The 12,805-nt window shown below is 40.4% G+C and overlaps 1 protein-coding gene across 8 annotated transcripts in view; it reads right to left on the bottom strand.

Annotated features, from left to right (window-relative positions):
* PDE11A (phosphodiesterase 11A) overlaps positions 1–12,805 on the bottom strand; it is a 162,854-nt gene that overhangs the window by 113,828 nt on the left and 36,221 nt on the right. For 7 of the 8 annotated variants that reach the window (XR_013839322.1, XM_079977352.1, XM_079977349.1 and 4 more), the window contains exon 2: positions 10,992–11,150. Coding sequence is in view for 7 of the 8 variants with exons in the window: in XM_079977352.1 (XP_079833478.1) it covers positions 10,992–11,150 (159 nt within the window). In the remaining variant the exon portion in view is untranslated. Of the gene's footprint in view, positions 1–10,991; positions 11,151–12,239; positions 12,311–12,805 lie in introns of those variants that run through there. The other variant, XM_079977356.1, reaches the window with a different exon arrangement.

Raw genomic sequence — 12,805 nt, 5'->3', positions numbered from 1 at the left:
TTGCAAGACATTTTCGTCTTGCGAAGCAAGCCCATAGGGAAATTCGTTTTGCGAAGCGCTTCCAAAACGGAAAACCCTTTCGTCTAGCGGGTTTTCCGTCTTGCGAGGCGTTCGTCTTGCGGGGCACCACTGTATTGTTTCCATGTGTGATGTTTAAGGTTAGAGTATTAGTTCAATATTTGCTGAACGTAAAATGAAGCTAGAATGAGCATAGCAACTTTACTTTCTGCTTTGATGCAACTGCTCTACTTAAATTAGAGGGATTTTTTAAACCAGCAACACAATGTCACCATAAATGGTTTTCAAAGTAGCTAGTGACCTCAATTAAAGAAAAATCCTATGTCACTTCCTCCTACATGCAGCCTTAATAATAATATAAATAAATAAATAAATTGGGCTGCAGGTGAGAAAGGGCTCAGAATTCAGTAATTTCTATTAAATAAAATGTACAATTCATTTCCATTAATAATTTCATACGCAATTCAAATTTTACAACTCTCGTTTTCTGATTGTATATTGTTGGAGTCAGTGGGAACTTTCTGAATTGAAGGAAAGGATGCTCCATAGCTTCCTACTGAAATTCTGTAACTTCTGATACTACAAATGTTCCAGGGTATTTGGGGCTTTACTTTGTCTCACTTTTGATGTGCTATAGTACAAGTGTAAGGAAAAGGAAAAGGACCTTTCCAGGTTATGTGGCCAGCATGACTAAACCACTTCTGGCGCAATGGTACACCATGATGAGTGCCAGAATGCATGGAAATGCTGTTTACTTTCCAGCCACAGCGGTACCCATTTATCTACTCATTCCGGTATGCTTTTGAACTACTAGATTGGCAGGAGTTGGGACAGAGCAACAGGAGCTCATCCCATTGTCCGGACTCGAACTGCTGACCTTCTGATCTGCAAGCCCAAGAAGCTCAGTGGTTTAGCCCACAGCGCCACCGGCTCCCTGTAATGCAAGTGTACCTCTCCAGACTGTAATAATGTGGTAACAATGAGGAAGCATTACAGAAAAATGAATAAAGTGGAGTGGTCCTATATGCATGGATGGTCCTATATAAATCCACCATTAATGGACTATTTCTGGACCAATTATATATCAAACACACACACCCCACATAAAAAAACTCAGTCTGGAGGGGACCTATCTGTTATCAGAGTAAGAAGCTAGGAATGGTGGTTTTTTTGTTTTTAAATAATCTTAAAATGTTTAGTGCAATAGGCCATTTTAAAATTGCTTTTAGTCTTTGATAGTTACTGATGTGAATCTCTTTGCTTGGATAATGAAAGTATGGGGAATACAATTTTCAGAACTGTAAGGTTTGATACAGAATCTTATAATGTACTAAGACAGCTCTCTGAAAAGATGGCCTGGCTTCCAGTCCTACTTAGTGGAGCTTCTAGATATTTTAATAAGCTCTGCAGAAGCTGTCTTTCCACAGGACATACATTAGCTCGCTTTCACATTTGCGAACCCTACAATATTATTGCTAAAACCTTTGGTTAGCGTATGTGGTCTTAAACAGTGAGACACACCATCTCCCACAATCCCAGTGATGTTAAAAACTGCTAAGTGTAACGATACGTTTTGTTTTTATTTCAACTGGGTAAGTGGCTGCATAAAAAGAACGAATCACACAGAACTTAATTGGCTGTCATTTGCAAGGCAGCAATTGGCGAAATAACTGGACAACGTTATTTTATTCCGGCTGAAAAAAATGTCATTGCAAAGATGACATGCTGAATCTTTTGTTTCCTGTTTATTCATTAGCTGCATGACACTCTGCCACAGCTGCAAGCAATTAGCGAGTTTTGAAATGTTCTATAAGGTCAGTGCTAGAAATTTGCTAAAATTAAAAAATCAGCAAAACAGGACAATTATGTTAATTCATCAACAAAGCAGAGGTCTTGGCTGTACAACACCAATGTAGTTGTGTCCAAATATTAGTGGGGAAATGCAGTCTAAACACTTGCCTGCCTGCAATACATTGCTAAAGTACAACATTTTAGCATGTTGCCCGATCTCCACCCCCCCCTTTAATTACAGTCATACCTTGGACAGAAGTCCGTTCAACTTCCAGAACGTTTGGAAACCAAAGCGCGGCTTCTGATTGGCTGAAGGAAGCTCCTGCAGCCAATCAGAAGCCGCGGAAGCCCTGTCAGTTCAGACGTTGTGGTTCCAAAGAATATTGGCAAACCGGAACACTCACTTCTGGGTTTGCGGCGTTCGGGAGCCAAAACGTCCAAGTACCAAGGTGGGATCCAAGTTTGGGATCCAAGGTACAACTGTACTTATTTTCTTTATTTTATATTTAAAGCACTTTCACCACACTCTTTAGCCAAAATAATCTTCCGCATCATCTTCCATACCAATTAAACAACACTTGAAAGGGCAGTCTGCGCTCTCAGGCTTACAACCTAAAAACTATGTCACAAAAGAAAAAGGGAGGAGGAAGGAGGAGGGGAAGGAAAGCAATTTCATATACAAGTTCTTAAAGTTATAGTTCTTACAATGACCAGCTGGGATGGAAATAACTCAGGTAGCCATTGCAGAGTTGCTATTACACTTCCAGTTTAAAGCAAAACAGCAATGAGTGGATGCTGCTAAATGGTCCAAGTCTGGAAGAACCCAGGATGAAGCCTGTTCTTCCAAAGGTCTGAATTCCCCGATTAAACCTGCTTCAGGACAGATGGTCAATCATCAACCATCCCATAAAGTATGCCTCTACCAGCCACATCCTCTGAACTTTGTAAAAACAGAGGCATTGAACAAGCCGAGGCACTCAATTTATTGGAGCACTTAGATGGTCTGCTTCCAAAATGCTGTGCAGACACATCAGCTAATATTTAAACTGCTCCTAGGAGGAAGACAGTGGTATTCATTTCAGAGAAGAGGAAGACATCTAGACCCGTTTTCCCCCTTCCTGGAACATATTCATTAAACGTAACATCTCACAGGTAAAAAGTGGTTGTGACTCATGCATTCAAAATTAAAGAGCAAGTCACTGGCTATTAAAGTTTCTTCTGGACCATGATACTAGCACCCATAAAAGCTGTTCAAAATACTTTATATCACCAGCATAAATAATACTGGGAGGAAAGCAGAGAGAAGAAATGTCATGGTGCCCCGGTAGCAGCCAAACCAAACATCTACACCTACAAACCAAACACCCACCTGAAATAAAACATGTCTCTCCCCTATCGGTCTTTACTGTCACAACAGGTGCTGTAAATCTCCAACACTTTGACTTTACCTCTGAAGGCACACTCTTCCATTGTCTCCCGAGACAGCCGGATGCCAACAATAATTTAACACTAGTGATATCCAAGAGTGAGATTTATTATGTCTGTTTGTATATGCAGGGAACACAAAAAGAAGAAAATGTTAAATGACTTGTTCAGTTCACAGCAATGTCTCATCCAACACCCGACTCCTGGTCTTCAGTACTATTTTGGATAACCTTTATCCTACAAATATTCCTACTATAATTTTTTCTAGCACTTCTTTTACTGAACCATGTACTTTACAATACATATCTCATTATACCAACTGATTTATAGCAGAACCAAGCTGCAAAATACAATGTTCTTACCATTTAGAGCCAGATGTATTAGATCTAAGTCTCTAGAACATTGTTTCCCAAACTTGGGTCTCCAGCTGTTTTAGGACTACAATTCCCATCATCCCTGACCACTGGTCTTGCTAGCTAGGGATGATGGGAGGTGTAGTCCCAAAACAGATGGAGACCCAAGTTTGGGTCTCTAGAAGGAGGCATCAAGTGGTTTAGGGTTTAGGAATACAATCACTGGGAGAAACTGGGTCACTCATCTAGTTTAACTACAAGCAGCAAAAGTATTACATAGCCCTGATATGCAATTCCACAACTATTCTCTCCTGAAACAAAATCATATTTAGAAGCAATCTCACACTGCACCCTAGACTCTACTGGTATCCAGCCTATGACAGTAAAGAAACATTCTCAACAACTTGTTACTCATTAAATAACAGTTAATGAATTTGTGGAGTCGTTTTGGAATGCATACATAGTGTTGAATATTTTTTGGTGGTGGACAGTTCCAGAGATGAACTGTGTTATGTTAAAAAAGCAAACAAACATGTTTTAAATTTGATGCAAATAAATCCTCTCTTGCTTCAATACTGTATAAATTTAACAATATTGTTTAACAATAGTAATCTATTGTTCCTTATTTCTCTTCCCACACCATTCATGATTTCATGGACTTCACTTCTTACTAGACATTGTGTATGAGTCTGAAAACTCTTGGAACCCACTGTGCAATGTGCCGATTCAACTAAATACCAACCAATTAAATTATGCCCATACTTCTGCGGTAATCCTTTCTGCAAACGAAACAGTACAACTATCAAAGAGAAATCTAGCATGATTTCCATTGCTTGGTAGTGCTTCAAAAATAATTAGATAACAAAAATAACCAGATTCTTGTTGTTCCAACATTGTTAGTAAATGCAGCTGATGATCTGATGAGACTATTTGAATGGAATGATTTCCTGTAGGTTTCATCTATTACGTCAGTGAAAACTAGGGCAAATAGTTGAGAAGAAGCTAACGAACCGAGGTTTCTTGATTGCAATGCTGCGGAGGCAAGACTATTTACTGTCTTGTTGAGGAAGTTGTAAGAATGATTGTAAATGCATTACAAAGTACTTTGGTATGCTGAAAATGGGAAATCAGTATTTCCCCCCCCCCCCTTTTCAAAGGGCTAGTTCAGAACTTAATAGTATTAAGTAATTACTTTCACTAGTTCTCTTGGGAACTCTAGGAGAGAAGCAACTCCACTTCCTTGCTTATTGCTTACCAATACCGTATTGTTCACTTTAATCAATTTAGTAGTTCAACTATGATTGCTTTTACCATTGTCTTTGGTTAAGTAAAGTTCCATAAGGGGCTGTTTGAATTGATGTTTGACGTGCAATTACTAGTCACTGCCTCATCCACTCTTAATCTGAAATCCTCCTTACATTTGGGTATGCAGAACCCAACGCGCATTTCAGTGGGAACAAAGATGCCATACATTAACTTTTGGTGATGGCAAGACAGAATGTTTATGCTCCAAAATAAAGATTTTATTTGTCAGAAGCAGAAAGGCATAAAGGATAGGCTCGGAGACAAAAAATAAATCTTTAATACCTCCAGCTTAGTACACAACCTATGATTACACAAGGGCAGGATTTATTCAAGCCTGATCAATTACATGGAAAATTTGTTTGTCTTTCCATGAATGCTCCTATTATAAAGGTTCTGGCTAGCCAACTTGGTAGGTGGTAAGGAACTTAATGAAAATAATTAATTGGTCTGTATCCTGCAATCTACCATTTGGGAGTGGGTGGCGCTGTGGTCTAAACCACTGAACCTCTTGGGCTTGCTGATTGGAAGGTTGGTGGTTCGAATCAGCACAATGGGGTGAGCTCCCGTTGCTCTGTCCCAGCTTCTGCCAACCTAGCAGTTTGAAAGCATACCAGTGTAAGTAGATTAATAGGTACCACTGCAGCACAAAGGTAAACGGCATTTCTGTGCGCTCTGGATTTCATCATTGTGTTCCGTTGTGCCAGAAGTGGTTTAGTCATTCTGGCCACACAACCTGGAAAGCTGTCTGTAGACAAACGCGGGCTCCCTCAGCCTGAAGCAAGATGAATGCTGCACCTCATAGTCGCCTTTAACTGGACTTAACCGTCCAGGGGTCCTTTACCTTTAACTTTTTTACCATTCAGAATGCAATACCAGAGCTTAGAATGAACAGAGTCAGCTAAAAGGAGTTTTGCAGTTTGAATTTGTTGGGCAGAATAGGACAGTGTTCTAATGGGCTGAAAGGTGGAGCCTCGACAGTGCGGTTGGAACCCAGTGGCAGATTAACGATTGTGTTTGTGTCATACATATGAAGCTGTTTGCTCCAAAACTGCTCTACTTATAAGTGAACAGCAGACATTACAATGGCACGGTAAGTCTCCATATGGTACAAGCTTTTGTCTGAGAGAAAAACAAAGAAGTAAAAAAATCCTGAAGGTTAAAAAGACATCACAGATCACAGGCTATTGTACTGACATCATTACCTGCTGGTGTTATTATCCGTAACTCATAATGTCAGAAAACACCTGTCAGGACTCCACATTAGGAATGAAGCTCTCTGTTAAATTAACAGACACGGATAACTGCAAGCTCATACAATATACAAGTAAATAAACAGTACTCTATACTGAATTGGCCCACGATTCTATATGTAGTTGATAAGTTGTGCTAAACACTTTAAAGAAAGGACAGCAATGGAATTCCCCTGCCCACCCAGCCCCACTGAAAGAGTTCCAATGGCGTGACCATTTTGTGGTAGTTTTTAAGGGATGTGTAAACAGATGTTAACACTTGTCTGGTCACAGTGGGGTGCACAGCAAGCAAACAAAAACAGTGATGGGAAAGTAAGTAATAATGATAGGGTGGGAAATTGCATTTTCAATTTTTTTTTTTACTGCTTTTTCAAAAACAATGCAAAGTAACACCCACATTTCCAACAATAACACACATACAATATATTGAAATTATCATGTGTAGCTTAATTTGACAAATTGTTTACTCAGTGTACGTGATGCGGTTACTCTTCTCCAGTGCTGCATGATTAGCCCAGGGTAAAAGACACACATTACTTAAGAGACTAGAAAGTAAGGGTAGGATACAGAATTAAACTCATCCCAACCACCCAGCCTCTTCTTCCTTTCAAGTCTTCTTGGAGGCTTTAAGCTTACGTATATTTCACCCACACAAATGAAACGATACAGGCAGCTGCAGACAAACTGATTCGTTCCAAACACCAACAAAGGACATGGGTTATGTCCTAGACACTATCTTAATCACCGACGCTGGTTGAGGAAAGAGACTGAGCTACTGAGTTGTTTAGCTTTAGTTCAGCTTAATTTAGTTGAGCTGAAGTTCAGTTTAGTGAAAAAGCAAGTAAAAGGTCCCGTGACAGAAGTTTATAAAATGATGCATGGACATCCAACACAGCTGAATGTTGGGAGATTCAGGACAGATAAAAGAAAAGGACTTCTTCATGCAATGCATAAACTATGGAACTTTCTCCCAGTGATGGGAGTGATGGCTACCAGCTTAAAGGTAAAGGTAATGGGACCCCTAATCATTAGGTCCAGTCGTGGCAGACTCTGGGGTTGCGGCGCTCATCTCGGTTCATTGGCCGAGGGAGCCGGCGTACAGCTTCCGGGTCATGTGGCCAACACGACTAAGCCGCTTCTGGCGAAACCAGAGCAGCACACGGAAACGCCGTTTATCTTCCCGCCGGAGCGGTACCTATTTATCTACTTACACTTTGACGTGCTTTCGAACTGCTAGGTTGGCAGGAGCAGGGACCGAGCAACAGGAGCTCACCCCGTCGCGGGGATTTGAACCGCCGACCTTCTGATCGGCAAGTCCTAGGCGCTGTGGTTTAACCCACAGCGCCACCCGCGTCCCAGCTACCAGCTTAGATGATATTAAAAGAGGATTAGACAAATTCCCTTGGAAGATAAGGTTATCAGTGGCTACTAGCCATGATGGCTATGCGCTGCCTCCACGGTCAGACGCAGTAATGCTTCTGAATACAAATTGATGGAAAACATGGGAAGCAGAGTGCTCTTGTATCTGGGTCCTGCTTGTGGATTTACCACAGAGCTTGTCTGAGGCCTGGGTCAGGAGTCTTGTTAGAATAACGCTACGAACTCAAACAAAAAAGCAGGTGGTCCTGGGTGGGGGGAGGGGGCCCTTGCTTATCACTCCAAGGCCTGTGGCAAGTGTATGCTCTGCATGGACCTTCTCGCTGGCATCTGGCTGGCCATTGTGAGAAAAAGGATGCTGGATTCAACTCTAATTTCTGTGCTGTATTAATCTCCTTGAACTGCATCTCCCCCCCCCCCGCAACTCTCTGGATTAAAAAAAAAGTAAAATAAATTAGCCACACACTGGAAAACCATTCACTATGTGTGACTTTTGCAATCATAATTAATGCTATAATTTAGCATGGTTGTCATGCAATCAAATCCTCTACATATTAATCTGAGTTCACTGGGACTTGTGTACATAGCATTGAAGCCCTAGATTACACAAAAAATGGAGACACAGAAAACCTGGACCTGTGAAATATATGCAGTTTGCCAGTTATAAGCACCACTAATGTGATTATATGCATGCACTTGAACAACGGCACGCTGCTAAATATTTTATTTGTTATTAAGGCATTTCTTTTAAGACCTAAGTACATACATATTGCCACTGTGTACTTCTAATTAAAAACAATAATTTAATTTGCAGATGAATCAATATGCTAGCCCCCTCGCCTTATTTAATCATGCTATTTAGCTCTCTCTTCATTGCTCTGACTAAAGCAATGCACAAAGTTAAAAGTATGTGTCTGTTGTTTGCTGCGTTTTTAGTTTATATGCTTTTATTCCAAAGGTGCAAGGAATCCTCTACTGCCAGGAAACTGAACAATAATATCTGGAAACTTGTTCAATCTCCATGAGCATGAGTATATATTCTGCAAACTCTGCATCTGGGAAAGGCTTACTAATTAATGCATTCATGAAGGAAAAATATACCCACCCAGCAACAATACTACAGTGTTAAACTACTGAAGTGCCTCTAGGATTGCATTTTTAAGTCATCTTTTCCTTTTTTGGAAGTTCGCAACTAGCTGCCTGCTGGCTGCCTGAACTTCCACTCACTCACCTGATCATGTGATAATCGGTGTAAGAATTTCAATGGGGGAATAGGCTTCTACTCCTTAACAGATACCAGTGAGGGCAGCATTTAGCACTTCCCTCAACACTACAAACTTTGTCAGCAGAGAAGTTACATCTTGCGAACGCTCACCTGGGAGAACACAGCTGCACCTACAGTGTGTTTCAATTTCTTTCACATGCTCGGCACATGTATAAAGCTACGTTTCTCTATAACATTGTTTCCTTTCATAAATCCCTTCACTAATGCTAACAAAGTTTGATTTCCCTTTTATGTGTGTTATTATTTTTTAAGGCTTTCCTCTCATGGGCAGCCATACTTTCCTATGGCTCACCTTATTTCTCCCATTCTCCCTCTCTTCTTCTTCTCCTTTTTCTTCTCCTGGTTCTAGTAGAAGCACATATTTTCTTGTGCACGTCGTTTCAATATTCTTATTCTCCCCCTTCCTTTTTCTTTCTTTAAATTGAATCCTATTTGTCTTTTTATCCCCTTCAGCATCTTGCGCTTATGTACTGTCCTCTCTCGTCTCATTACAGACTACGACTCCTGATTATCATTCTTCCGTTCTTCTCCTTTACCTACCACCCTTTTCCTGTGGGGCTTCCATTTCCACCTTGATTCTTTCTCTGAATTTTCCATCCATCACTTTTATTCTCTCCTCTTTATAATCTCATTCTCTAGATAATAGCTTCCCACCACCTTTCTTGCACACCCCACACTGTTGACACAAGAATGAAGGCTGATTTCTTCCCCCTTACACCCACACACTACAAGCAAAGGGAGTCTGCTAGGAGACTGCTTTAGTCATAAAAACCAACTGCAGAGATTTTTCTTATGTGCGATTACAGATTGCTGTGTATAGCTATTAATAGGCAAGTAGAGATAGCTAATTTAATGAGCAGGCAGTGTGTTAACTGACGTTTATTAACTAATTCAAGTATACATATCAACACACAAAATTAGATGCATTCTGGCTCTGCTGAAAGAAAATAGATTTTGCCAGTTAAAAGTGTAAATGGATTAGAAGAAACAAGTTGTACTTGACCATAAATCAACAACAAACTGTTAAACTTCATTTCCCCCTGTAATTGTACTTACCTTTTGAAATTTAAAGATTATAGCAATGGCCAAAATATAAGATAACTTTACACACAGTTGAAATTGAAACCAAACATCTGGTGCCTGAGCCCTTGTACCAGACAATATTACATTTCAAAGCAGGATTTTAAAAATCCAGACTGGTGCTGAGCCTACTGCTGCCTGTTTGGGATGTAGTCAAGTGTAATGGGTAGGGAATATTTAACCAAAAGAGTAGTGAAAAAAGACATTCATGTTGTTAATGATTTCAATTAATTCAGTCTGATCACTTCAGTAGCATAACTGAAGCTGAATACAAATGACCACTTATCAAAGTAGGCATACTTAGCATCCATCAACATGGCAAGAATTTTACCAACACCCATAGGGACAAACATAAATCCAGCGCATTTCCAGAAAATGTGAAATTCTCCTTTGCGTTTAAGCAGATGTCGCCTATATGGTTACGCATTCACCACATTAAGTTGTTTGGGAAATGAGCATCTCTAGATACCATGTGTTCTGTGTTGCATACAGATTGGTGAGAAAATACTCTGCTTGCAGATGAAAATGGGGAAAATGGCACCTCCCTGTAGGAAATGAGCCAGCCATTCAATACATTGACATTTGTGACTCACCTTAGGCAGTGATGAGGCTAAAGTTGTCCCTGAAGAGAAAAAGGTCATCATAAGGCAGGTATCTTTTAAAAACAAAACAAAAACTGGGCAGCCTAGAAGTCTTGCAAAATGATAGCCACCAATCGAGAGCTTTCCAGTGATGACAGTATAGCAAATACAACAAATAAATGGTTGGATATATTGTCTCATATAAGAAGGAAATGCCAAAGTAGTCACTGCGGTTTTAGTGATAATTGTATTGTGAGCTTTATCTCAAAATATGGAATAACAACTTCACCAAGAGTTTTACATAATACAGAGCAGAGGGAGACAGATTACTTAATAAATGTACTGATTCTTAAAGATATGTGGAATAATGGCATGTCATCTGAACAATACAAAAAAATACTTGATTACAAATAGAACGATGCATTTGCTTTATGGGAATCAAGATGCAAACCTTAATACACATCTGAGAAAACAGCTATGTAAGATGTTATCCATACTGCCAAGCAAAAAGGAAAAAATATCTTACTTTTTCATCATCATCGGTGAAAGGAGCACCTCCAGGTGTTTTATTTATCGCTTGGGCAACGCCAAGAATTTCTCCCTCACTGTTTCTTATGGGCATGCAAAGCAATGACTTGGTCTTGTATCCAGTCAGTTTGTCAATCTCGTCATTAAAACGGCGATCCTATCCAAACATAAAGAAAAGGTTATAATTGGGACTTAAAACAGAATGCTTTTCTGCATTCAATCTACTGCAGTGCTGATCATCAGACATTTCCCAGACTGAACTCATCAAACTTGATAGTGATTGCTTCCATCTATCTGGCCTTCGCTAAACCTTAACTTTGAGCATGCTTTTGTAGTGCATGAGGTAACGATCATAAACATAGTCACGTATTGCTTTTCTGTATATTGTACTTATACAAATGTTATTTCCCTCCCCCCACGTGTTCCTGTTTTTTTCTTTGCTTCTTAGGGTTAAGTATATTTCCCTCCAGTTCGGATTATTCAGACAGAATGCCTATAAATCCACTAGGAGACTTGAAATAGCACTTTTTAAAATATTCACATTAGTTGCAACTGATCAAAAAATCTACCTGTTCAATTTTACTTGAATCTTGCATTGCCTAAGAAGTGAGTCAAAGGTCACGTCAGTTAATTCTTAGGATCTAAGTGTTTCAGAAGTGCCTCCTCTGCACTTTGAGCCCATAAGCTAACTGCCCGTCTCAACCTCACAACAGCTGGAAGTGGCAGCACACATCTCTGCTCTGTGAAGCATTTATCAGCACTGGTGCCATCATTAATGTCAAACCACTCCTACATCATATGTGCACCCTGGGTGCTAGCTCTGGGTTTTGCTAGATGTGAATTTCAAACAATTTTTTTTCAAATACATAGTAGAGAGCAATAATTTAACTATTATTACACAACTATCCCAGCCTATTATTTCTCACCCCGACCTAGCCACTGTATCCACGCAATGGTCCAGGCTTGATTATTGTAACTCGCTCTACACGGGGCTGCCCTTGAAACTGACCCAGAAACTCCAGCAGGTGCTGAATGCCGCAGTGAGACTCCTTACGGGGTCTTTGCCACAGGATCACATTCATCCAGTGCTATACCAGCTGCACTGGCTCCCGGTGGAGTACAGGATCAGGTTTAAGGTACTGGTTTTAACCTTTAAAGCCCTATACGGCCTAGGACCCTTGTACCTACGGGACCGCCTCTCCTGGTACGCCCCACGAAGGACCTTACAGTCTGCAAATAATAACACCTTGGCGATCCGGGGCCTCAGAGAGATTAGGCTGGCTTTGACCAGGGCCAGGGCCTTTTCAGCCTTGGCCCCTTGGCCTGGTGGAACGCTCTGTCACAAGAGACTAGGGCCCTGCGGGATTTGACATGTTTCCGCAGGGCCTGCAAGACAGAGTTGCTCTGCCAGGCCTTTGGTCAGGGTTCAGTCTGACTCCCCTTTCCTTTTTGTATAAGAATATGAAAGAGGCCTCCCAGCATTCTCACAGGCCCATATAAGATCAACATAAACAGTTGGGCTGATGAACACTTACTGTTCCCAACACTTACCCTGCGGAAAGCCATCTAATCAGACTTTAATTTGATTTTGACATGTTTTTAGGAGATAATTTAATTATTGTTTTATTTTATACCAATGTTATGTATCTGATGTTAGCTGCCCTGAGCATGACTTTGGCTGGGGAGGGTGGGATATAAATAAAAGTTTATTTATTATTATTATTATTATTATTATTATTATTATTATTATTATTATTATTATTACAGCAAGATGGGAGCTTAAGCCCCTGAAAGATCCACACATGTATGCTA

Source organism: Podarcis cretensis (assembly GCF_951804945.1).
Source record: "Podarcis cretensis genome assembly, chromosome: 1".
NCBI lineage: Eukaryota > Metazoa > Chordata > Lepidosauria > Squamata > Lacertidae > Podarcis > Podarcis cretensis.
Note: the sequence above shows the minus strand (reverse complement) of the source record. Positions and strands in the feature narration are given on the sequence as shown.